The 25,638-nt window shown below is 40.1% G+C and overlaps 5 protein-coding genes and 1 long non-coding RNA gene across 8 annotated transcripts; 3 read left to right on the top strand and 3 right to left on the bottom strand.

Moving 5' to 3' along the window:
* Positions 1-1,142: 1,142 nt before the first annotated feature.
* Positions 1,143-2,724, top strand: LOC116206211. The gene is made up of 2 exons (XM_031539023.1): positions 1,143-1,507; positions 2,425-2,724. Exons 1-2 carry the CDS (start codon positions 1,276-1,278, stop codon positions 2,562-2,564), a joined length of 372 nt encoding a protein of 123 aa, XP_031394883.1. The 5' UTR covers positions 1,143-1,275; the 3' UTR covers positions 2,565-2,724.
* Positions 2,725-3,229: 505 nt separating this feature from the next.
* LOC116206210 lies at positions 3,230-5,604 on the bottom strand. Of its 2 annotated transcripts, none has more exons than XR_004156647.1 (2): positions 4,637-5,604; positions 3,230-4,499 (listed from the first exon to the last, which is right to left on the bottom strand). XR_004156647.1 is itself a non-coding variant. In XM_031539022.1 (2 exons), the coding sequence occupies exons 1-2, from the start codon at positions 4,753-4,755 to the stop codon at positions 3,918-3,920; spliced, it is 711 nt and encodes a 236-aa protein (XP_031394882.1). In that variant the 5' UTR covers positions 4,756-5,538; the 3' UTR covers positions 3,256-3,917. The 2 variants fall into 2 exon arrangements, 1 of the variants encoding a protein (XP_031394882.1); XM_031539022.1 differs by having other exon boundaries at positions 3,256-4,509; positions 4,637-5,538.
* An 8-nt stretch (positions 5,605-5,612) lies between these two features.
* LOC116206212 (40S ribosomal protein S25-2) lies at positions 5,613-7,457 on the top strand. Its single transcript, XM_031539024.1, has 4 exons — positions 5,613-5,770; positions 5,933-6,007; positions 6,578-6,712; positions 7,115-7,457. The coding sequence occupies exons 1-4, from the start codon at positions 5,768-5,770 to the stop codon at positions 7,226-7,228; spliced, it is 327 nt and encodes a 108-aa protein (XP_031394884.1). The 5' UTR covers positions 5,613-5,767; the 3' UTR covers positions 7,229-7,457.
* Positions 7,458-7,834: 377 nt separating this feature from the next.
* Positions 7,835-12,027, bottom strand: LOC116206209. 2 transcript variants are annotated; one of them, XM_031539020.1, is made up of 4 exons: positions 11,820-12,027; positions 9,553-10,931; positions 9,126-9,151; positions 7,835-8,971 (listed from the first exon to the last, which is right to left on the bottom strand). In XM_031539020.1, the coding sequence occupies exons 2-4, from the start codon at positions 10,859-10,861 to the stop codon at positions 8,189-8,191; spliced, it is 2,118 nt and encodes a 705-aa protein (XP_031394880.1). In that variant the 5' UTR covers positions 10,862-10,931; positions 11,820-12,027; the 3' UTR covers positions 7,835-8,188. The 2 variants fall into 2 exon arrangements, with proteins under 2 accessions (XP_031394880.1, XP_031394881.1); XM_031539021.1 differs by lacking the exon at positions 11,820-12,027 and adding an exon at positions 11,558-11,742.
* Positions 12,028-18,677: 6,650 nt separating this feature from the next.
* Positions 18,678-21,136, top strand: LOC116206056 (60S ribosomal protein L5-like). Its single transcript, XM_031538796.1, has 9 exons — positions 18,678-18,833; positions 19,028-19,097; positions 19,180-19,271; positions 19,577-19,703; positions 19,815-19,894; positions 19,980-20,096; positions 20,241-20,375; positions 20,495-20,664; positions 20,810-21,136. The coding sequence occupies exons 1-9, from the start codon at positions 18,831-18,833 to the stop codon at positions 20,913-20,915; spliced, it is 900 nt and encodes a 299-aa protein (XP_031394656.1). The 5' UTR covers positions 18,678-18,830; the 3' UTR covers positions 20,916-21,136.
* LOC116206057 lies at positions 20,956-24,376 on the bottom strand. Its single transcript, XR_004156627.1, has 3 exons — positions 24,277-24,376; positions 23,456-24,109; positions 20,956-23,053 (listed from the first exon to the last, which is right to left on the bottom strand). It is a non-coding gene; the product is annotated as an uncharacterized LOC116206057 (long non-coding RNA).
* Positions 24,377-25,638: the final 1,262 nt, after the last annotated feature.

Consider the following 25,638-nt stretch of genomic DNA (forward strand, 5'->3'; position numbering starts at 1 on the left):
AATCGTAAAACCCTCAGCTCCTCATTAATGAACCTTTTGTTTTCAATTAAATGAATTTTGACCATATGTTATTTGTACTATATTCGATGAATTTTTTTATATTTTTTCCGTATTATTAGTGTGTATTTATACATAATTATGAATCTTATTGAAAATCAAAAATATTTTTAATAATTTAAAGAGATTTCCTCAAGATATGAGATATTTTTTTAAAATTCAATGCATTAAATATCTTATAAACAGATTATATGAAAATTCATTTTATACATAATCTTTTTATTAGTTTTTAAATATTTTTCATGCTCCTTTGACTCATGGATATCTCTATACACATTACAAGTTGAATATATCTCTCCAGTAAGTATTTGCATTTTGTGGTTTTATAAGACTAGAGTAAGTATTTATTTGTTGTCATAATTCAATTTTTTTAAATTTTACTCGTAATTTATATTGCTTTATATACTCAGTGCATACAACTTTTTATATATATTTGTGACATATATGTTGATACATTCGATTACACAAATATTGATAACATATTATCGTGCAACCTACGGATATCAACTAATTTTTTTATAAAAAAGAATAATAACAAATTTACTAGTTAATAACTAGTGAAAATTTTGGTCACAAAGTACTGTCACAGACTGCAATAAAATAAAAGCCCACTTTGCTTTGTTTGGTTACATAATATAATCCAACCATACTTTACTCCGCTTTATTATTCTCTCAATTTAACAATATAATCATTAGTTTTTTTCCAATTTAATAATAAATTTTCTCATATATTTTTTTCTTAATTATTTTTATAACAAATTTTTTAATACTAAATTCTCACAATTTTCATTACTTTTTTTTCATTTTTTTATTTTTATAATAAATTTTCTCACATATTTTTTTAATTATTATTATAATTAATTTTTTAATAATAATTTCTTCCAACTATCTTGTCCCAATCTCATGGAGTAGAGAAACCAAACGGCCACTAATTCGTCCAGAAGAGGGAGTAAATAAAGAGCCAGCCGGCTCTTACCGGTTCGCTCATTTGCAAAATCTGCTGAAAGCCAACCCGGTCCTATCGATCAAACCGACGGCCGGTTCGATTGGACACAAAGCGTACAAGTTTATTATGGAGGGAGGGAGAAAAACCCTAGACTCGCTTCAGAACTGACAAAGTCGGTGCCGTTCTATATCTATCGGCGGTCGGCAGCAGAGTCGGAGCGAAGAGAGGTCTCCGGTGAAGCAAAGGCAGCAGCAGAAGCAGAAGAAGTATCAATGGCGAAGTCATTGAGATCGAAGAAGGAGAAGAGGCTGAGAGCCATTCGGAGGGAGCTCGTCGAGCCCTTCTACGACAAGAAGGAAGCCGCCAAGCTCACCGCCCTAGAAGCCGCCCTCGCCGCCCCCAAACTCCCCGTCCGACCTAATCCTAACGCCGGCTCCTCCTCCATGGACGTGACTGCTGCTTCTGCCGATGCAGCCTCTGATCCCACTAAGTGCTTTACCATGGGTAACCTCTCTCTACCAAACTCTTACTAGCCCTAATCATAACGGTTCTGGATTAATCGCCGTCTGCTTCTCTCGAGCAAATTCGCCTCGGTTCTTGAGCTGCGGCAATTTGTCCGAGTCCTAGGTCTCGTTGAGTGCTAATTTCGCGGACATGTGGTGAGAAACATGAAACCTGCGATTTTGCCAGTGAAGATCAGCTGATTATATTCAATGAATTTGATAAAGTTTTAGGATTGTGTAAAATCTTTCAAGTAGCAATTTTCAGGAACTGCCATGTCTTTCCAAGCAGCCATTTTAGATATTCGAAACTGTGAGGAAGATCATGAGCTGAAGAATAGCTTAGCTTTCTTTGGACTTCGGTTATGAGCTGTTGCTCCGCATTTCTTTCTTTATCTTCTGCCCTTCGGCAAAATTATGTGGTCTATGTCACTCTGGATGGATTTAGGCCAGTCTGTAGCGACTGCAACTGGGTTGTTATTGCTACTATGGACTGATTTCATGCCCTCCTTTGTCAACAAACAGTTGGATCTTTTCGATGTTATCTGTGTGGGAAAGATCATTCTCATTGTAGGCTCTAGGTGGATATCTTTTCCTATTAGGAAATGATGACACGGTGTTTTTTCCAGTCAAAACTGTGAGATCCATGATATCTTGTAACTCGTTATTATTGCCTCAGTTATCTCTAAACTTGTTTTCTGTTGGTTCAAGTTCAAATATGTATTCATTTTCCGGAAAGATACCAAATGAGTAAGTCAGATATCATCTTGCAAGTGCTGATGCTTTGCAGCTTGGGCTTGTATAAGCTGGAAAGGGATATCGATGTTTGTGTTTCATCTCCCAATAATGCTTTTCTGAGCTAGTTGTTGATTGAAGCTACATTGAGTTTTTTATTAATCATTTATGGTCATCTGATGGCAGATGGAGATGTAGAAATGGCTGATGGAACTGAAACCAAGAAACCCTTGAAGCCAATTGGGAGGAAGCTGAAGAAAAAATTCAAGATGGGTAAAGGCAAGCGTCGTGGTAAGGGCCTGCTCAGGAGTAAACGCAACATTTAACTTCAAATATCTTCCCATGGCTCGAGTATAATGTGGTTGAGCTGCAGAAAGTTTTGATTAGAATTCTTCATGTATTATCTTTTAACGGTAGGTGAGAATCTTTGATAAATACTATGTGCCAACAACTGTTATCTATGCAGAATGAGTTCTTTGCCTTATATCTTTTGGAGTTATATATATCTATTGATAATTCTGTTCGTCTTGATCGTCATTTTGTTTATAAAATGTTGATTCTTAGGGGTGGGATGAGTGGATATTTCAAGTGATGAGGAATTGGAATTGTTTGCTGTATGATATAAGATAGTCATCACTCTGTTTATTTTATCCTGTCTTGGGCACCATCGACCTTGAGTCGCTGCTTGTTTAGCATTTCTTTATTAGGACATATCTTTGAAACTGGGGGAGACTTTCTTAGAGTCTGCGTTTTTCAATGTCATGCCGTCCGGGGAAAGCCTCTTGCAAAATGAACCGTGGATCAGAAACTAAAGTACTTGAAGAGCAGATCCTAAGCTTAAAGAAAGAAAGGTGGGTAAATGGTAGATATCACCACATTTTGCTCTTGGAGAAGTGGGTCGGAGAGCGTAAAGGTAAAGGCCAACAAATCTCATACATCAGAAACTTGCATAAAGCATAGGTTTGCATTGGTGCAGTAAACCAGGATACGATTGGATGATTGGATGTACAACAATGCGAAAGGAAAAGTTGGAAGAAAATCAGTGTTAAGAGTAACACCATGGAATTTTTTATGCATACTTTGATGCTTTGTGATGGTGTTTAAAGCTCAACCTACTTGCCCTCATGCCAATGAAAAGAAAACTGTCGTCGAGCTATATGTTGATGGGTTGACGACCGAACGTGAGACATTGCGGTACAATGCCCATATAGAACATCAACTGAAAATGAAAAGAAGACCTATGAGGAAAAGAAAATCATTTTTTTTCTGAACTTTTCTTTTGTGGCCGAGTGTCGAGGCATATACATAATAGAGGTGGATTGGGCACATATTCTTCCCTGACTTAAGTTATGTTCTTTCCTCCTGGAAAGATGGAAAGAATATATAACAGCACCTTGCAGAAAATTCCCCTCCATCTAATCTTTCCTCAAAACTTCTGATCACCTTATCCGATCGCATCATCTACCTGATAAGTTTCGGTATCGGAACTTGCTGCTCGGTTTTGTCGGGCAAATTATTCTTTCCCTTGCAAAGCAGAAAATGTACATACGCAAAGATGCTGACGGTACTGGAACCTAATGATGGTTTTTAATGCATGACGTTCATATGATGGTATAGTTATGATACTTGTGTAACTAGAAACATCATACAGTATTTCGTGATCGATTTATTGTAAGATTTCAGTTTGCAATATGCTCCTCTTCCATTCGAAACTTCTGCTGCCGAGCAATGAATTCCTCAATCGTCCTGCGAAACTCTTCGTTGCTCATGGCATCCTCACAAAATGCAGCTCTCTCTGATTTCTCACCAGGATCAAAACTTTTCATGCATTTCTCGGACTTCGATTGATGCAGTGCACGGGTTAGTTTCTGATCCTTCTTTTGACTGAATTTTTCGGATCGGATTTTCCTGTAAGTCTCGTTCCTTCTGTGAGCATCCGCTTCTTGATTTTGTCCTATTCGAGATTTCTCTGCGCATTCCTCGTAGAACCGATCCATCTTCATGGCAGAATCATGAGCCAAAAGTTTCCTCGGTTTTGCCAAAAGAATGACAACTATCATGTTCCCGAGCACAAACACAAAGATAGGACTCACGAGCACGACCTTCAATCCCCTGAAATACTCACCAGAGTTCTTAACAGTAGCTGTAACTTGAGTTGAAAGCCTCAAGATCAGTGCCAGAACGATGCAGAGCTCAATCACCCGGAAGAAACTTGCTATCTTGCTGATGTTGGACCTCTGAAATGCCCGAGCTTTCTCAACCTTGAAGGTGCTTATGTGGAATGAGTCCATTTATCGGAAGCACAGCGCACAAAATAACAAGAGAATGATAAACACGAAGCTTGAAAAAGAAGTCACCAAGAACGTTAGAAGAAGAACTCAAGGCTGAAGTTTCTCACTCAAACGCGGAGTCGTGTGCAATGAAATTTTGGGCACTGACCAGTTCTTTGATCTGAGAATGGAGAGCGAATACTACGATCGTCGTATGTGACGACGAGAAATTCTTATCTGGGCTCATGGGGAATCCAGGGGATGCAAATGACTCAGAATGAGAGTGTTGGGAACTTCCAAGGAGGGGATTGGAATATAGACAGAGAAAACAGAGTGTTCTGTTTTGACCCAATAAAGGCAACAAGTCTATTTTGTTTTCCGATCTCTCTCTCTCGGCTTCTTTTGAAGGTAATGATTCCTGCAGATTTCATGCGTTTGCTATTTATAGATTTTGGCAGCATAAATTCTTTCCTCATCCCTTCTCATATTTACACCAGTATTTGCTCTCAAGGGGTTGGAACCAAATGCCATCCGCCTCGGTCTTAAATTCGGATTATGCCGTCTGTGTGGTATCCTAAGCGAGCACTTGTCGGTTGATATGAAAGCATAAGATGCGCATAAGAAATGAGCGCATCGTAATCGTCAAAGTGAAAATGATACTCGAGGCCTGAGGAGAGTAGAAAGAAGAGTTAGTTTAGCAGTAATAGGTAATAGGATTATCATCATAAACTCAACGTACTAGAAGGTACCTGGTTCATTTAGAAAAGTGAGCGAAATGATGACACGCGACCGAGCTTGTCCGCCCGATCCAATCTACCTCGGAATGTCTCTTTTTGTCCTCTTTCTATCTTTCTTTTGGTTGGGAATATTTATCTCCAAGAATTCTCGACTCTTACCCTTTAGATATTCATATGCTTACACCATCTGTATCTATTCCCACGAAGTGAACACGCTAGAATCAAGGAGTTCCATCTCGTTCATTCCCCACTATTCAGCATATGGTCTCATGGGCTTTTATGGTCGGGCCTGTATTTGTGTCCAAATTCGGCCCATAAGAACTGAACTGGGCCCATTGTGATGACTGCTTTGCTTTGTACGGTGGAACGAAACGGCGCCGTTTTCCTCAAGGGATGGATGTACATCAAAAACCCTAACTCTGACATCGTCGTCTTGCCACTCTCTCTGCCTTTGCTGTGAGCTCTTGCTCTCTCTCGTCCAGCCTCCGCCGCCGCTGCTTCGGCTTCCCGGGATCAGATTCAATGGTGCGTCCGCTCATTCTATGCTGCTTTCAGCTCAAATCTCTACCCTGAATCCAACTGGTTTTGAATCATCAACAACCGCGAACAATCTCTTATCTCTCTGTCTGCGATTTTGGGAGTTTCGTGTTCTTCTAAGCAGGATGTGATGTGTTGTGGTGATTGCAGGCACCTAAGAAGGACAAGGCCCCTCCTCCTTCCTCCAAGCCCGCCAAATCCGGCGGTGGCAAGCAGAAGAAGAAGGTCCGTATCTCTCTCTGTCAAAATCTGTGGTTGATGTTGACGATGATGCTGCTTTGTGGGCGAAATATTCATTTTTGTTCACTGCCTGTTGAACATATCCATTTTTGTATCATGGGTTTGAGCTCTACATTGACGCATTTTAATGTTTCATTTCATTCTCTGGTGCTGAGAGATTTGCGGCACTGAGAAATCAAATTATTGGATAAATATACCTGAAGGGCGTGTTGCAAATTTCTCTACTTCATAACCTGATCTCCATTAAGAAAAACAAACATCCATGCGTTGCACATAGTTTCCTGGCTGTTCCAAGTTTAGAGAAATGGGATTTTGGTGCATATTATAACATTCAAGGAGTTTACTAGCGACCCTGACATTGCCTTTATATTAAACTTCAATATTTGTATGTATGAAGAATCGTCCCTTTTGTTGCTTGTACTAATGTTGCGAGAAGTGTCTTTGTCGTCTAATGTTCAAGTGGTTATTCTCTGTTTTTCAGCTTATATTATGTTGTATTTATTTACTAGCTACATTAGGTAGTGAATGTATTTAGTTTTTGTTGATGGTGAGCAGAAGTGGAGCAAGGGAAAACAAAAGGAGAAGGTGAACAACATGGTGCTGTTTGACCAGGCAACCTATGACAAGCTTCTTTCTGAGGCACCCAAATACAAGCTCATCACCCCTTCCATCCTCTCTGATCGTTTGAGGGTACTCTTCTTGTTTCTTCCGACTATCCTAAATGAACATAGGGAATGATCGTGGTTTGATTGATTAACTCTCTTTCGAGGAACTGACACAAAGATGCATTCTTTTCCAACTTTATTGCATGTGCAGTTGCTCTTGCACCCTTAATCTGTAGCCACCCTGTTATGCAAAATGTATTATTAATCACTCTGAATCTGGTTGAGATTTTATTCATACAGTCATGCTTACCATTTTCTTTGAATTAGGCATTATACAAGTATGAGATTTTCTAGTTTAGTGGTGTTGGATTTATGGATGCATGAGACGTTCTTAGATTAGATGGGAGTGCTTAAGTTGCAATTTCCCTCACTGGCATCAGTATTGTAATTTTCTCTATTTTTGAGTCGCTTGGTACAAATTGTGCAGATTAACGGATCGCTTGCTAGGAAGGCAATAAGGGAACTGATGGCTAGAGGTTTGATCAGGATGGTTTCTGCCCATGCCAGCCAGCAAATCTACACCAGGGCTACCAACACTTAAAGCTGCTACTTTTTGTTCTTGTTCTTTCGACCAATCTTTTAGTTTACTTATTCAGCATCTACAGCTGGTACTGTGATCGCTAGGAATTTTGAGACGATGAAGTTGGTGTTGTACTTCTGTTTTCGTAGTTCATTCTCCTCCAAGAATTGATTATGGTTTAATGGATATTGATCTTCTACATTACCAAATCCCTTCGGGTCGTGAATCGAGATTGTCTTATCTTGCCTTACTCTCTACAGTCAAAGGTACTTGGTCTTCCGACAGCATCGGTTCAGTTACCAAATAACTCGGGAACAAGCTTAGAGAGATCTTTTTACCTTATTTAATACCTTTTGTGATGAAGACATTCTAACAATTGGGTCGAAATTATGTTATCAGCTTACTGCTCATGTCTGTCTTAATGAACAAGTTCTTATTACACATTCCTCTTACTAATAATAAACTTGGAACCAACATTTTTTAGAATCTTATTGATGTTTGAGATTGAACTTGAGAAACACAGTAATGCTGCCTGTATTACAAGGATGAGCTATAGTCCTGAGGCTCAGAATTTGAATATATTTTTGCGTTGCATGCCTCCTCCGGAGTCGATTGAAGGCAATAGTATTGACATATAATCAGTATTATTGGCATATAATCAAAACCAACACAGCTTACATTGATACATTTGCCATGAACAGCCGAAGGATGTTTTAATCTCGACATAGTAAACCGACCATACCAAAAACATAACCTCTTAGATGCATATAAACATCAAAAATACAATCAATTCAACCCTAAAATAATAGCTACAGAATAAAACTTCCGGAAGAAGTCTATCCAACAGATTCACCATCTCTTTGGTACCCCGGAAATTCAATTCGACCCTCTTACCACCCATTTATAATGAACTCACTGCATTTCCCAAAGCATCAACCAAAACCCTCATCAGTCAATCCGATTCAGAACTCGGAATGGGAATCAGCATCCCCTGGTATTCCAGACCACAAAAGACCCGCTTTTCTTAAACTCGCAGGGGCGGAACCCATGCATTGCCTTGCCCATCAGAGCCATGGCTGCAAGGCTTGGGAACTGCTTCTTCCGAATCTCATCAAGGGAGGCCTTTAGGCTTTGGGGCTCACAAAACACAAAGGCCGCCTCTTCTCCCTCATGCTTCTTGGTCTTCTGAACCCGGCACCATCTCCTTATCCACGTATTCGAAAGCAGCTCACTTCGACTCTTTTCCAAGGACTGACTCGTTGAGCAGGACCCACAACCTTTCATTACCGAATGGTCGTTCCGGTCGGACAGGATGGGTTTCTTCTTATAGGATTTTTCACTGGTCAACGGCTCTGAGCTAGTCATGCGCCGCTTCATGGTTTTCCCCAAGAAAGGGTTGAACTTCTCAGGGGAAGAAGTCCCCTCTTCCATCTTCAAGATCTTAGTGCCACGGGCAAATAAGGTCTCCGAATTGCTGAGCTTGAGTCGTTTCACCCATCTGATCCCTGGGTCAGACGCACTCTCAGTTGATTTCGACTGATTCATGTGCCCATCAGCAGTAGGGAGAAGGTGCGCTGCATCCAAGCTCTGGGTCTTCGACATGCTCGGTTCTTTATCATCCGTAGAGCTCGATGTAGCTGAAGGAAGCGCAAGATAGTTCAGGTCTAAAGGGGGTATATCAGCATTTTCTCTGCTCCTCCCCTCTTCATTCATGGACTCTGCAGCAGCTCGCGATGCTAATAATTTTGGGAATGCTACACAGTTCTGCAATAAATATTCAAAAGCCAATGATTCAAACAAATTATATCTTACATTACACAAACAAGTGACCCTGTATCATCCCAACAATGAACAAAAATTATGCAAGAGAATGAAAATATTCATAACTAATTATAGGAAGTTGGTAGATGGAACGCACCTTATTTGACAGCGACACTCCTTCGCCTGCATTAGAAAGAAAAGAAACACACTTCATATAATGCGGTATTAAAGTGAAAAATTATGTACTTCACTGATATCTTAAATTGAGTCCAAAAGGCAGCTCGGTTTTATAAAAAACCAGGAGCAGTTTTTTAGTTATATGTTCTCCTTCAAAAGAGAGGGAAAAAGAAAGTTATACCCTTGTCGCTTCACATCTACAAGACATGTTGGATTATAAGACGTCCCAAAATGCATAACCCCTTTTGACTTCATTTTACTCACTTTATTTTTTTTAATAATGATCATTTCATCCACTTGGCACGACAAGAAAGATAAACCTAAAAAGATGAAAATTTAGCAAATCACAAATATGTGTCGTTTCCAAAATCCTTGAGACCAGTGATGATGGCTACGTTAGTACATACCGCAAAGATGGTCGTCCTTTAGGGCGTCCATGTCCATAGTGTCTGTTTCCGCAGAAGACTCGTTCTTCAAATCATCAGCATTATCCTTCTCCTCACTATCCGTGGAGCTCCATAGAGGTTGCAATTTCACTCCTTGCTGCCCGCCACCTCTGGACAGCCTGAGAACTTCACTGAATTTATTGGTATTTCCTTTAAACTGGGTGGTGCTGGACACTGACTCCCTTAAGATTTTACCTCCTTTCAACAAGTTAGCATCTGTCTTCTTCTCAGTAAAGAATAACTCCTTCATTTTTTGATGGAACTTCGAGCCTTCCACGGAATCTATAGTGGTGCATATTCTCATAGTCTCTATATCAAAGAAGGACCTTCTTGATCGAGACGAACACTCTGCCTCTGCAACCTCAAAGGGACTGGTTTGGCTTTGGAAGAAACTAGTCCCTAAATCTTTTAGGCTTTTTCGGTACACATTATTACCAAGATAGAATGCTAACTGATCTTTGCTGGTCAAGGGATCGTTGTCCGATTGCTGAACAAAAACTGCAGAACTACCATGATAATTACACTGATCAGGCCCCAACTTAGTAAGGCTCGTGTTCATCAAACGCCCTTTGGCAGTAACTTTCTCCAGCCTACCAGCACTGGGCCCAACTGGATATCCACAGCTGAATGTGAAAAAATCATCCTTAGAAGATGCCGAAACAACCAAGCTGTTTTTCTCATCAAAATGACGAGAGGTACCTCCCAGGTCAAGAAGCCGTTCTTGTGATCGGGTCTCATAACCAGATGGGGTCCACAAAGACATCTTCTCCTGCTTCACAAAATCTCCTGGAGAAGCGCTGGGCCCAATTTTGGGATGAATCTGAGGTCCCGCCGCCTGACCACAGAAGAGACTAGCCTGGTCATTCTTATGCGTCATCATGCTCTTGTCTCGATTTCTAGAGAGGCCAAACATGGGAAAGGGCTGGTCATGTTCTAATCTCTCTTTCCTCGAGAAATGTGAGAATACTTTCAGACTCTCATCGGGGGGATTGGCAGATCCCGCTACAGGCACTTCTGTCAATTCCTCACTGCCACAGTTAGAAGCATCGGTTGCAGCGTCAGGTCTACTGAGGTACGGCAGCTGCTGCCTAGTTGCAGGACCGGAATTGCCTTCCATTGGCTTATGATCAACAAGTAGATGGTTCCGAGCATGAGATGCTGCTTTACTCATTCGATTCCAATGAGCCATCCAAACAGATTGACGAGCATAAATAGAATCCTCGCCTGAGTCTCTCTTTTCATGATAGGATTGCATGACATGGTTAGACATGTTAAGGCAAGACGATGAAATGCGGACTTGATCGAGAGAGCTCCCACTTCAAACAAAGGCCATGAATTACCTGAAAAAGAGGAGCAAAAGAACGAGTTAATTACTCCAGCCCGCTTTGTAGTTCTAAGGAAACTAGCAAGAGAGAAGACGGTCAATAGTAACTCACAGAGTATGCTAAAGCAAATGAGAAAATGCAACCTCTACAGACAAGGAACAGAAACTGGATAATAAAAATGGGTTTGCAAAATCAGCAGACCGATGAAGCAAATTATGTGAAAACTAAGCGATCGCAAAGGATTTACCAAGACCATTTTAAAGTAAGACAGGTCTCCCGGAAACATAAACTAACATAGGTCATAGGAAGTTGGGAACACTATCCGAAAGACCTAGAGAAAGCTTGGGGGGCAGTCAACAAACTCCAGCACATCAAAATCTTTGGAAAACATCCGACCACTCTTGCTCAAACCCCTGCTGCGCAATAAGAACCCGACCATCACTCTTCAATGCTAAGTTCATTCATTCAACGAGCAGAGGGCCCTCTTCCGTCGAGGTCCATCCCCTCTCCCTGTGTAGTGACAAACCAAAAGAGCCCAAAAAGAAGCAAACACAGAAAAACCAAACCCAAACACAGTTTCTACTAAATGATGACTTCCAGTCCTTTCACCCTTCATCATCTTCATCCGATCGACAATTTACCTTAAATCCTCTCGAAGAGAGGGAAACAGAAAAAGTGAACCATCCCCAGAAACCAATATTTAAACACCCCAATCCCATGTCATCTCAACAGAACCCTTCACAAGTCAATAACCACGGAACCCCAGAATCTCTACACGCGTCACTCCACCCAATCATTCTTTTACAGCACATGCTGTAATGGGCAGCGGCAACAACAATCACCCCCAGACAGAAAGACGCAGACCCACAATAATTACAACTGAATTCACCAGCATCGACTCACCGTTACAGTTCTCTTTGGGATGGCAGGGATCCAAGAACGACAGCAACAGGGCAAGAAATGGAGAGAAGGAATCAAAAAATTTATCTGGTCGTGGAGGGATTGCTGTCGTTGGGGGGAGGAGGAAAGCGAGTGAGAGTTGGCCTTCCCAGCTGTGGCAATGGAAGAAAGGAAAGGAAAGAAAACTACTGCGAGCCGAGCTCTCCTCTCCCTCCTCTTCAGCCGCAGCCGAGCTGTAATTTTCAAGAATTTTTCTCTGAGACAAGGGCCCCACTAACATGCACTTTTCTGATTGGTCCTTCTGTTTTTTCCCTTCTTTACGCAATTAAATATTCATGATAACTAATTATTCTATATTTAAGACTTAAATTTGCTATATTATTATAATATTATTACAACTTCTAAATCCTTTATTGTACCCGTACTCGCGTGGACACTCTCGGATTGGCTCGGTTAGATTTGGCATGACAGTTGATGTGTTCCGTATTCTCAAGTTCATCGGCGGCCAGCCGGTTAGAATCGTTAAATCCTCTATAGTAAAATCCGCATTCATCGGCGGCCGATTAGAATCGTTAAATAATATCACCATTATTTAAGAAGAAGACAGCGGCAAAGACACCGCCTTATACCAACGCATATGGATCGGGGATTTTTTTTTATTTTTTTTTGGGGTAAGGCACGGAATCTGGGATTCAATTGTTAAAAGTTTAATTGAAAATCTTGGAGAGGGGCCCACATATGTCAGTGAAAAGGTCAAAAGGTTGCATTTATGCAATCTAATAAGTACCAAAAACAGGGTACCCATTGGTGAAATGGAGCAGCTGAGGAATGTAAATTCTGCTGCGTACAATTGAAGACTCTTTTGAGATTATCTGTTTTTCACTTGTCCTATCACGCTCGGAATTCGAAATGTTTTGTTGACTCGTCTTGATTTGTTCGAGTTATTTTTGGATGGTCATATTGATATAAATACATTTTGAATCAATGAAAATTCTGTCACTTATTAAAAAAAAAAAGTATAAGAATGAAGGGATCATCATGCACCCGATTGTGTTTTGTGAGAGTATAAATAAATAAATATAAACTAGGAAACTGTAGCACATCATGCTCAAAAGCATTAACTTTGCAATTTGCATGGTAAGAAATATTTATGACCTAAAAGACAGGAACGATTAAAAATTTCCATTTGCATGTACTGTTATTTCCTTTTTCTTTTTTTTTTTTTTCTTTTTGGCGTGAGTTATTTCCTTTTAATAGGTGTCATCCCTAACAAAACGGTTTTTATGGGAGTAAGTTTCTCCGTTTTCCAAATTAATTAGTAGGTCTCTACTACAGCAGGATTGGTTTAGGTGTTTCAACACAGCTTCTTCTCCTTCAATAAAGCTCTCAAATTCGATCTTGTGAAGAGAGAAAATTCCGAGAGATCTTTAACTATAAGTAAACTTACTCGACTTAGTCGTGACTTAGGATTAATTGAATGATTGAAGATTCTTTTTGGGTCGGCATTATACTCAGAGGTGAAATTAGGCTCGATTAGTTCAGTTCAAATCGGATCGGTCAACTAAGGGTTAATACTCTCTTTGCATGAATTTTCTATATTTGCAAAACTAAAATTCGAGACTTTATTTAAGGAGAATAAGCGTTCGAACCATTTGAACTAATCCTATCTATTAAAGATTTTAATCAAGGTGATGGTGGATTGGAACAAAACTAATTTTCTATTCATGAATAATTCCTCTTACAATCCTTTTCTTTATTATTATTTTCATAAACGTTTGATCTATTACTGAGTTTCAAACTTATTGTCATACGATTTGTTAGCCAGAACGTCGAATTCAAAGATACTTCTCCATGATATATATCAGCAATTGACAAGTACAAATGAAATTGTGAGCAAATGAATACTAAAACATAAGAGAAAAAGTCCACATAGTAAGGTCCAACATGAAATAATTAAATTGAGTTAAGATAAATTGTAATTAGGAGCTCAAATAACACATCTTTTAAAGACTTTTGTTTGGGAGGCGTTGGTACGAGAGCTGACGCATAAAGACCCAAGGGGTAGAGGTTTTCTTTTTCTTTTTATTTTCCCATTTCAATAAAGAAAAGTAAAATTGATCGAGAAATTTAGAGTAATGCAGAGAGCCATAATCCTTTAAAAGCATCTGCAGTGAGAGCCCATTTTCAAGGCCAGTTAGGTCCACGTGGCAACTGGGTCGGACCCTAAATGACACTCCCACTGCAGTAGGCTCGAGCCCGCGACACTGGCCCAATGAAATGGATCAGTGCCACATGGCAGGCGTGGTCCATACGCCTGTCAGCCCCTGTTGACTAGTTTATTTATTTATTTATTTTAAATAATCGGTTCTAGCTGTTACATTTAATTTTTTTTAAAATCAGCCAACGATACTTGTAGCCTTTGGCTAATTTAATTGATTTAAAATAAAATTCTTTTATAAATGAAAACTTCGACCACCACACGTTCTCACGACCACCACTCTCACATATTACAAGCTTATTTTACATTTTCTCTCACTTCCCCTTGTTGATCTCGATTTCCAATAAATGGCTAGAAACCCCAGGTAATCTGAGAAATTTTCCATCCTTGAAGAGTTGTTGCTCGATGATTTGGATGAGCAAATGCTCGACCTCTTAATGCAAATTTAGGAGGAGGATGAAAGCTCTTCTAGGAGGCCTCGAAGAATTGATAAATATCGTCAAGAGGAGCATGATCGTCTATGGAATGACTACTTCGCACCGGAGCCTATGTACCCACCATCATATTTCCAGTGAAGGTTTCGAATGAGGTGGAGCTCTTCCAATGCATAATGGATTTGATCACTGTTGTTGATCCATATTTCCAACAAAAGGACGATGCAATTGGCAGAGCATGCATATTCCATTGCAAAAGTTCACGACTACAATTCGTATGTTGGCGTATGGTATATCATCTGATTCCATCGATGACTCCATACGAATCGATGAAAGCACCGCCAAATCAGTGCCTAGAGAAATTTGTCGAAGCTGTGATATCGGTGTTCGGTGAACAATGTTTTCGAAGCCTTAATGCAGATGATATCCAAAAATTATTACAGATGTAGGCGGTCCGCTGCTTCACTTATATGCTGGGGAGCTTGGATTGCATGCGTTGACGGTGGAAGAACTACCTTAAAGCATGGAAAGGTATGTTTCAAGGTGGTCACCATGAGGTTCCGACTCTAATACTTGAAGTTGTGCTTCAAGTGACCTATGGATATGGCACATATATTTTGGAGTGGCCGGTTATAACAACGATCTCAACGTGTTAGACCGGTCACCATTATTTGATGATATGTTTAACAGTCGCACTCCAAGAGTAACCTACATTGTCAATGGTAATACCTACATAATAGGGTACAACTTAATTGATGGAATATATCCTAAATGGGCAATGTTTGTCAAAATAATCTCCTGTTCGCAAGGAGATAAAAGGAAGTTTTTTGCTTATTTTGCATAATATGATTGTTGAAGATGAGTGTGAAATGTATGTCAGAAGATTCGACTCGCTCCTAGATGACGATGAAGAAGAAGTGGTTGTAGGACCGATGCAAAGGTTTAAGGGAAATATTACTCCATCTTTGAGTTATATCCAAAGGAGTGTTAACCTTTGTGATAAACAAAAGTATCGACAATTACAAGCGGATTTGATGGAACACCTTTGGCAGTTTCATAACCGTTGAGGGCATGATCACCAATTATCGATTCTTACCTTTTTAGTGTTTCAATTATGTAATATTGTTCTCTATGTAATGTATTTTCTAATGTAATGTTTAAGTTATGCAATATTATTGTTAATCATTCGATCTTATCCGTAATTAATATATTTGTTTAATTATATATATTTTTATTGAAAATTTAAATTAAAAAATAAATGTTAAATAATTGCAATTTTTATTAAAATGGAATAATTAAAATGCTAATTTATTAAGTAAATATAATAATAAATTAATAAATATGAAAGTATATTTTTAAAGAAAAATCAAGTGGGAATCAGGCCACAAAATGAGACTTCCATTATAGAGGGAGCGTCACTTTTGTTTAGGTGTCACTTTGATTATTTAGCCACATGTGGGGCCCCCAAAAGGAGAATTGCCCCCGAAATCGACCCTTGCACTTCGGATGCTCTAAGAACCCCAGGATTTTTTTCGTCGAATTTTTGCCAACGAAATTGCTGGTGCAATTTTATTTTAACTCTTTTCATTTTTATTAATCGCACTCATGAACTCATCTTATAATCAAAAATAAAAAAATTTGACGGAGCCACTTACATGACCCAATGTTAGGTGATACTGAAATCACGACCATCCACTTCAAGTGGGGCTCGCGGATTGACGGCCCTGATGACGTTGCGTGGCCTGACTCGCGATCATGTTAGGAAAACACAAAATCGGAATATGGGGGTGGGCGAGCGATTTGAATGGATATTTGATAGGGCCAAATTCAAAGTCCCAGTCCAACGTTAGTGGCGCACACACACTGCGTGTCCGATCACCAGACACATGCCAATCGTTTGGCTGTCTTACTTCCACGTCATCGTACTTTCTCTCTCTCTCTCTCTCTCTCTCTCTGTTTATTTTTTCTCGTACTTCTCAGACGGGACGCATTTTTGTTCGTTTCTTATCTTATCGGTCATCCGCTTCCTGATGCAGGGCAGCATATAATATTGCAAGCTGTCCCAATAATTTTTGTTATCCCTTTGGGCAAGAGTTAACATTCAGATCAATTTACGCGCACCACGGTTAATATTTCATTTCGTGCTTTAAACTTAGGTGCGGGGGAACTTGAAGGACAATGTTTGGGTTCCGTGACTCAATTTATTCAGTCACGGTCCAAATACAAAACACTTACTCTCATACATTAGTTTTGAATTTTGTAAAAAATAAAAATTGTATAAGCCTTACAAAATGCCCATATTCATGGAGAAACTCTCTCTTCTTTCAATTTCAAGAAGTTTGGCTTAATGGTAAGAATGAATTTAAGTATTTATTCGATTTTGAATTCGAAATCCCTTGGATCTACCAAAGTGTTTTTGGCGTAATTACCCGTTCTGTACGCCGTCGGGTAAAGCTGTATTGATCATTGACAGTAACGAATTCGTATTTAATCATCCACTTGACGCTTTGTGTATAGAATCGTGATGCTCTTGGCATCATTTTGTGCTCCTCAACTGTTCTGCTCTATTGACCGTAAAAAAAGTCATTTACGGTGCGTATCTAACCTAGGTACTAGCTAGATCGAACAGTTTGAAGATTATATCTTTTTTTTTTCGTAATTAATTTGATGTAACATAATGAAATAGAACACACCATAGAACTATTGAATCTGGTCAAACTTGTCCACGAGATTATGAGGCCTGATAACCTAAACTATAAAATGTTTCAAACAGGCTTGCGACCTGTATTGCAAATAAAGTACGTATCACGTCTCGCGGTTCATCAAAACATTGGTAATCCGTAAAATACCTTCTTCCATTAATTCATACATTCTGGTTGATCTAACGATGAGCTATGTGTTAGTAATAAGTAAGTTAAAATCACTAATAAGCAAAAAATCTGTCCCTTCAGTCGAATGTTTGATCAAGGCGTTGTATTGGGCCCGAATTGGCTCCGAGGTCCAAAAGGCGTTCTATTGGACCCGAATTTGTTTCCTAAACGACCCGAATTTCTTGTTGCTATCCATGCTACAACAAGAAGAAGTTGGAGAAGCAACCGCCCAAGGAACACAAGAGGTAAGGCAAATTTGATTGTTCACCTGATTGGTTGTTTCATGATATACGGTCGTGTTTGGGTGCAGCCGCCTTTCTTTCTGTTTTAACTGGTACAACCTCAGGAAGCTTACGTACGAGGAGGAGAGGAAGGCTCGGTTGATCGAGCAACTGCATCCTCTCAATTCAGCTGCTGGCGACGAAGATGAAGATGACGAGTGAATGGTCTGCGGGCTTTAATGGCTCTAGGATACTTTTTGTCTTCGAACCATACAGAAGCAGCTTGTAGTTTTATTTCTTCTTATTATCGATATTTCTATCGTGAGGTAATTTTTGTTCATCTTTTGTCACATTGGCATCCCTGAGAACTTGGAGCTTTTAGCTTGTTATCGTATGATGGAATTTCAACTTTTGATATTGATTTCTCTTTTAACTTCCCGGGTTTGTCTCCCGAGCGCATATATACTTCCGACTCGACATCTTAATCTTAATTTGGTAAAAAACACGACGAGATTATAAGTTTTTGAACACAATTTTAGGTTGGAAAAAGCTATTGACACTGCCTAATTTATTGTTTTGGGGATTTAGGGCCTCGCCCTAAATATACATACATATATGGTCAGCCGGTTGGGTGGCCATATCTGTCGAATCGAGTAAAATTAGTAATGCTGATTCGTATGAGCTTGGCAATGAGCTACATGCATGTCGGGTGTCTACATATGGTCAGCCGAGTGACTTCGATGTAGGGTCACCATGCCCTTGACATTATTTGGTATCCTGAACCATAGTAATTTGACTATAAAAGTCTGTTTTCCGCTTGAATATGATCTATAGATCTTTTTCGGCAGGAACGCAAGGTGCCTTTCGACCTATTGCATAGACTATCCTCGCTTAAGTGTCAGTGTGACCATGTATTATATGTAAAGTCCACCTACATAAACCGCAGTCTTCCAATTGCATCACACGTCTTGATTGATCAGATCCATCGAACTTCGAGGATGGACCTGGGGAGTATGCATATTCAGCCTACATAAGAACGAAAGTGTTCGTTAGAGTAGTATTAGTGGGATCCCATGAATTATGAGTGGGACTCTTGCATAGAAGCCCAAGCCGGACCATGGGCCCTAATGCATGGGCCTCGTTCTTGATTCGGCCCATTCCGTCTATATTAGATCGGCGGTAGGGTTTAGCTCCACTGCATCTTCTTCTTCTTCTTCTCAACTCGGCCGGCTGCTTCTTCTCTCTCCTCCCGCTCGAGCTCTCAAGCTGTAATGGTGAGTACGCATGTCTTCGTGCTGTTACTTTACTGCATTTCCAAGTTCCTGCTGTAGATCCGTTGTTAATGGTGAATCGGAGTAGATTGTTCTGATGACGGGAATCTGATCTGCCCACTGTCTACTCATGTTTGGAGGATTCTGTGCTCTTCCATAGTGCTAATGTTATTCCGTATGTGGTTTCGTTATGGCAGGCGTTTGTGAAGGCTCAGAAGTCGAAGGCCTACTTCAAGAGGTACCAGGTCAAGTTCAAGAGAAGAAGAGGTAAGCAATTGTCCCGTACTTCTGATATAGGTGGCTCATGAAATGGATACATTGTAACAGTGATTGCTGTTGGGTTCTGCAGAAGGGAAGACCGACTATAGGGCGAGAATTCGCCTCATTAACCAGGACAAGAACAAGTACAACACCCCGAAGTACCGCTTCGTGGTTCGATTCGTATCCTAAAAGACCCACCTTTATCATTTTTGCCTTTTCTTTTCAATGATCCGGTGGATCAGCTCGTGCCCATGCACTTCTTTTGCATTGGGTTTAGCACCTATATGATCATCGTGGTAATTCCTCGCATGGACGTATGAGCACAAAATGCTTGCTTGTTGATTTAGGATTCTCTGGTTGGATTATGAGCAGCTGATAGTAATTTACTTTGGCGACCTTAATGTGTTGACAATTAAATACGATCACTTGTGCAGTCATGGAGAGTAGATAAGAGTTTATGTTACATCTTAACCTCTTTTTATTAGACCAACAAGGATATTGTTGCACAAATAGTGTCCGCCACCATTGCTGGTGATATTGTCCTTGCTGCAGCCTACGCCCATGAGCTGCCTCGTTATGGGCTTGAGGTTGGTCTCACCAACTATGCTGCTGGTAATGCTGCTTCTCTAATCTCTTTTTTCTGTTTCACGTATACATGAAATTCTCCTGCAAAGTTTTATATCAGTTTGTGTGTATTATAATGCAAATATTATTATGAATCAGCTTACTGCACTGGCCTTCTCTTGGCTCGCCGTGTGTTGAAGACGCTTGAGATGGACGGTGAATATGAAGGCAATGTGGAGGTACGCCGGTGGATATTTTGATGATTTCGAAAATTTTAGTTATCTTTTGCGTCACATATGTGGTTTGTCCAATTGCGGTTTTTAGGCAACTGGGGAGGATTACTCTGTTGAACCTGCTGGGGAAAGAAGGCCCTTCCGTGCCCTTCTTGATGTTGGCCTTGTCAGAACCACAACTGGCAACCGTGTCTTTGCTACACTTAAGGTATTGTGAACTTCATGAATCAGTTCATTCTCATGGGCTTGTTCTGATTTTACTTAGTTTCTGCAGAGATGATTTTTGTTCGGATGCTTAGTGTTTAAACTTCATAAAGAGAAAAGGCTGAAATGTTCTTCTATAATCTCTTAGGGGGCATTGGATGGTGGTCTTGATATTCCTCACAGTGACAAGAGGTTCGCTGGGTTCTCTAAGGATAGCAAGCAGCTTGATGTGGATGTTCATCGCAAGTATATTTATGGTGGCCATGTTGCTGCATACATGAGCGTAAGTTCTATCTTCTTCAATGTGTTCTGTAAGATTGCATAGCAGAAGCCCCGAGTTTCCTGTCTATGTTCTGGACTAAGACTTAGATCGAGCCATCTGCCTGGTTCTATTTTATCTAGACCTTGATGGAGGACGAACCCGAAAAGTATCAGTCCCACTTCAGTGAATACATCAAGAGAGGTATTGAGCCTGATAACATTGAGGCAATGTACAAGAAGGTTCATGCTGCCATTCGTGCTGACCCCACATTGAAGAAATCCGAGAAGCAACTGCCCAAGGAACACAAGAGGTAAGGCAAATTTTGATTGTTCACTTCATTGGTTTATGATATTGGCCTATTCGGGTCATGGTAGTCACATGTAGGGCAGCCATCTTTTTTCTTCGGTGTAGGCCTTGGGCACAAATAAATGCTATTGGCTTACTTTTGTTAACAGGTACAACCTCAAGAAGCTTACGTATGAGGAGAGGAAGGCTCGTCTGATCGAGCGTCTGAATGCTCTCAATTCAGCTGCTGGCGACGAAGATGAAGATGACGAGTGAAAGCTCAGCAGCCTTTGAGCCATACAGAAGCAGCTTGTAGTTTTTTTTTTTTTAATTATTATCTATATACTGTCTTGAGCTTCTTTTTTATTTTATTTTTTGGCTGATAGAGTCATGAGGGAATTTTTGATCATCTTCTGTCACATTTGCATCCCAAAAATCTCGGAGTTTTTAGCTTGGTATGGACTGGAGTTTCAGGTTTTAACTTGGCTCGTCTTGAACTTCCTGTGTGTATACACCCTTATTCTTCCAACTGGACATTTTAACTCAGAAAGAGATAAAACAGAATTACAAGATTAAAAGATAAAGAGTAGTAAGGTCTCGGGAATCATGTATAATGGATTTGTTCCCATGAGAGGTTCATAAATTCTATTGGACCATCGGCTATTCAATCCGGACGAGGCAACAAAATTCGAGGTCATCTGCAATCCTCAGAATAAGCACCACAGGCTCGGTCCCAGCCGACAGCTGCCGGATGATTTTGTGGCCTGAGAAGATACTTTGAGCCATTGGAAAGATGAGTACGATCCAATAATAGTGTAGTTTTCTTGAGGAAACACATAAAACTCGAGTTATCGTGTACAGAAGCTCTATTCGGGAAGGTTAGCGTCTTAGTAATTAAAGATGAGATTAGATACATACATGTATAGCGTATACAATATATGCCGAAACTTTGGGCCTGGACTGTATCAAGGAAACGGTAAAATTTAGGTTAAACAGGGAGAGTTTGATAAATTTAGCCTGTAAACAGATGGAAAAAGGTAAAAAAAAATGTATCTTCAGCATTAGAAACTCCAAACCCAACGCCCTGACTGAAAAACACAGATAGAGGGTTAGGGGAGAGATTTTCAGCATAATTTCGATTTCCATCCATGTTGCTGTTCAACTGGACGCTGTCCAGAGGGGAAGCCAATGACTGTCATAGTACGATATTAGAAGATAAGCAAAAATGCCAATCACAGCTGGGGATTAGCGATACCAAGGGAGCACAATGTCAGTTTGTGGCAGAACATCTAAAAGGAGAGCAAGAATCTTTACATTTCAAGAAGCCATCGTAAAGCTGATCCTGTTATCACTACAAACCAATACAAGTTCTTCTAAGAGTTGCCGGTAAAAGGGTCGATTGCGAGGCCTTTGATTCTGGAAGCTCGCCTGAAAGTTAGAACGTGACGAAGTTAGTAAGTGGAAGGGGCAAAGAAATAAAGTGACTGACCTTTTTGTACAAAGCTTTCACATCTTCCCTCATCATCGGGGGCTCTCGAGGAATTCGTTGCCGCACTCAGCCACCTCAACCTCGAGCTCTCGAGCCCCCCAATTCTCATTCCACTCGAACCACATCTTTGTGATCTTCTCCTTCTTGAATGAAGCATGTGTCGTGGTCCTCCCCCTCCTCGGGTGAATCTGCTGCGACCAATCTATAGGCATAGACCTTCTTCTTTTGCCCAGGCCTGAAGCTTGGCCTATAGCTTGGCGAGTAACTGAAGGGTTGAGGTGAACGTCGAGAGTAATAAATTCGTGAAGCTCCAACCAAATAAATCCCCTCTCCACAAGCCTCTGAGAATTGTTGTTGAATCGTTTCCCCTGATATCACACAGACTTCCTTCCCCAAGCACTACCCTCTCTCTTTTACCACCAATCTCTCCCTCCAAAAATTTCAGCGGACTCGCAGAGCTTAAGCATACTCAAGAAGAACTTAGCCTTGACACCCCTGCCTGCCTGACATTGATCTTCCCTAAAAGAAGCTCGTCCATGTCAGCATCGCTCCACACAGCTGAGTGGAGGGCTGGGTGCAGGAGGTATACTGCACCCCCCCCTGGGCGGTTGGTCATCTTGAACTTTCGGGCCAACAGCTTGAGCTTCTTTTACCTCCTGCCTCTGTAGCCCGCTGAGGTTGAGGGCCACATTGAAGTCCAGGCAGTTCATCCAGGAAATCTCCCTAGTAGTAGTGGAGGACCTTTTTTTGTCATCTCACGAAGATCCTGTATCCCTCTCGCCTTTCGATCCAAGTCCATATCCTTCTGGAGTGTGTGCTCCACTAAATCATAGAATCCAGCATCAGCCCCGGTCTTGGACTGCTTCGTCATCGCTCCGCACCCTTGCATGTCCACCACCCTGCTGATTATCCGCCTCTGTCCATCCTAAGAAAGTTGGCCGGACGAGGATCAGTATGTTGAATTGAATACCTCCTCCACATGGTTCTGGTAGAGGGTCCTAGAGAGCACAACCTTCCTCTTGGAAAAATGGTACAAATTGATTTTACTTAACTAGAGATATTAAAATAAAATGCCTTGCAAAATAAATCAACGTTTAAAATATGATTAGAATGGGAAAAAAAAATATTCATATAAGACCCGCGTATCACGTACATGAATTTAGTATACACTAACGATTTCTTCTAACAGTATTTTAATTTGTCTCGTCTCAGTCAAATCACCAGTATCATGTATGTCAATATTTTCTCAATAATAATCTTTATATTCATTTTTTCAATGAGATCCATGAATTTAGTATATGAAAAGAAAAGTTAAATAGAGAGGTACCTATAGTCCGACTGATGAAAATCGAACCCAAAGCGTTTCGTTACCAAGCGAAGGCGTATCTCATTGTACCTCTTTCTCTGAATAATTTCTTATATTTTAAGCCAATGAACTGATCTTCCTTTAGCTGTATTAATTGACCATTAATCTGAGAGCAATTGTCTTGGGAAATCACAAATCAAGCTCAGAGATGAAAGAGGCTCCTCTGTTAGCTCCCATTGCCGAGAGGTAATTTTACTTTCTTTTGGTTTAAAGTCTCTGAGTCTTCTACATGTTGATTACACGCTAATTTACCATAGGAAATGCCATGGAACGACTCAACCTTTTTGCACCGTATATTGAAAAGAGTGCGCAAGCTTCGAGTACAGTTTGGGGGGCAAGGTGACTCTGAAAAATGGTGGAGCCAGTGGCATCGGAGAGAGCACCGTGAGGTTGGTCGCAAGGCGCGGCACGAAAGTGGTGACCGCCGATGTCCAGGATCAGCTCAGCCTGTATGTATGCAAGGATATTAGATCGGACCAGAACCAGACAGTTTCCTAATCCACTGCGACGTCAGGAGCGAGACAGATGTTAAGAACACGGTGGACAGTGCAGTGAAGAACTACGGTAAGCTCCATGTGATGTTCAGCAATGCGGGGATCCCGGGCGGTTACGATCCTAGAATTTCGGCAATCGATTATGAGATATTTAAGAAATTTTTTGACGTAATGTGTATGAAGTATTCATGGCGGCCAAACATGCTTCTAGGTTCATGATGCCGGAAAATAGAGGAAGTACTGCTCACGGGGAGCGTTGCTCCTGTAACCCATGGTTTTTTTACTTACATGTGCTCGGCGTCGAAACATGCTGTTGTCCGACTGACTTAGAATCTCGGGGTTGAGTTGGGGCAATATGGGATCAGAGTCAATTGCATATCTCCTTTCGGAGTGGCCACACCAACAGTGAGGGAAGGATTCGGCGGTGTAGATGTGGAAAAGGCCGAGGAAATAATCTCGGCAGCAGCAAACCTGAAAGGGACGGTGCTGAAGGCCGAGGATATAGCCGAAGTGGCTCTCTACCTCGCGAGCGATGAGTACAAGTACGTGATCGGGATGAACTTGGCGGTGGACGGGGACTACAACATCACCAATGTTTCTCTCGAAATGACTTAGAAGTAATATTTTCCATGAGAATTAAGTACTCATATGTACTATTGTAAGATCTACATATTGTTTTAGGGCTGATTGGATTCCGGAGTCATACTAGAATTTCCCTGCTTCAGAGGACGTTGATATGACATATTCGAGAGGGAAAGAATAATAATCAGTGTCATATCTTATCACTTGTCACATGTTTTCTGTTATAAATTATATTATCGCCTTCGTTGAAATGTACGCCCTATTGACCTTATATAAGATACTCTTCAGAGTTGAAATTTGTTAAATTTTATTTGCAAAGGAGAAAAAATATATACGCATATATTAATATGTAAAAATTATAATAATCTATTCAATCATAGGGGAAAAAATGTTTAATTATCTATGTGCGCGTTCACAAAAGAAAAAAAATCTATGCAATGTATGCGTAAAACCTACTATATGATAACATCATTAAAGTACCAAACAATCAAACTTCAACGTCGCAATAATAATTCGACGATATGATAACATCATTAAAGTACCAAACAGTCAAACTTAACGTCGCAATAATAAATGGATGATTCATACGTTTAATATATGGTCAGCAATTTGATCCAAAATCTTTATGTAATATTAACAATTTCTTTTTAGTAATATATATATTCTTTTAGTTACATTATGATAATATATTTCAATTTATATATATTCCGTTAGTTACACACACATATATATATAAAAACAAGTATAAGCCAAATTCTCAAGCTGCCACATCATCAAAAATAAAAAGCGAAGCTCTCACATTGCCACGTCATCGATTTATATTAAGAAAATTATTATATATTCTTATAAAGGAAGGAAATCACTTATTCTAAGGAAATTTTTATATATTCTTATTAAGGAAATTTAATTAATTAATTATGTAGTAAATGTATAAAATTTATATAAGGCTCAATCAAATACATAAAAGAAAATTAATATGACATAAGGCACACATAAATATATACAATTAAACAAAATATGCATTAGAATATATAGATTATACATATACATCTCTCAATATTTAGATTA

Source organism: Punica granatum, chromosome 4 (assembly GCF_007655135.1).
Source record: "Punica granatum isolate Tunisia-2019 chromosome 4, ASM765513v2, whole genome shotgun sequence".
NCBI lineage: Eukaryota > Viridiplantae > Streptophyta > Magnoliopsida > Myrtales > Lythraceae > Punica > Punica granatum.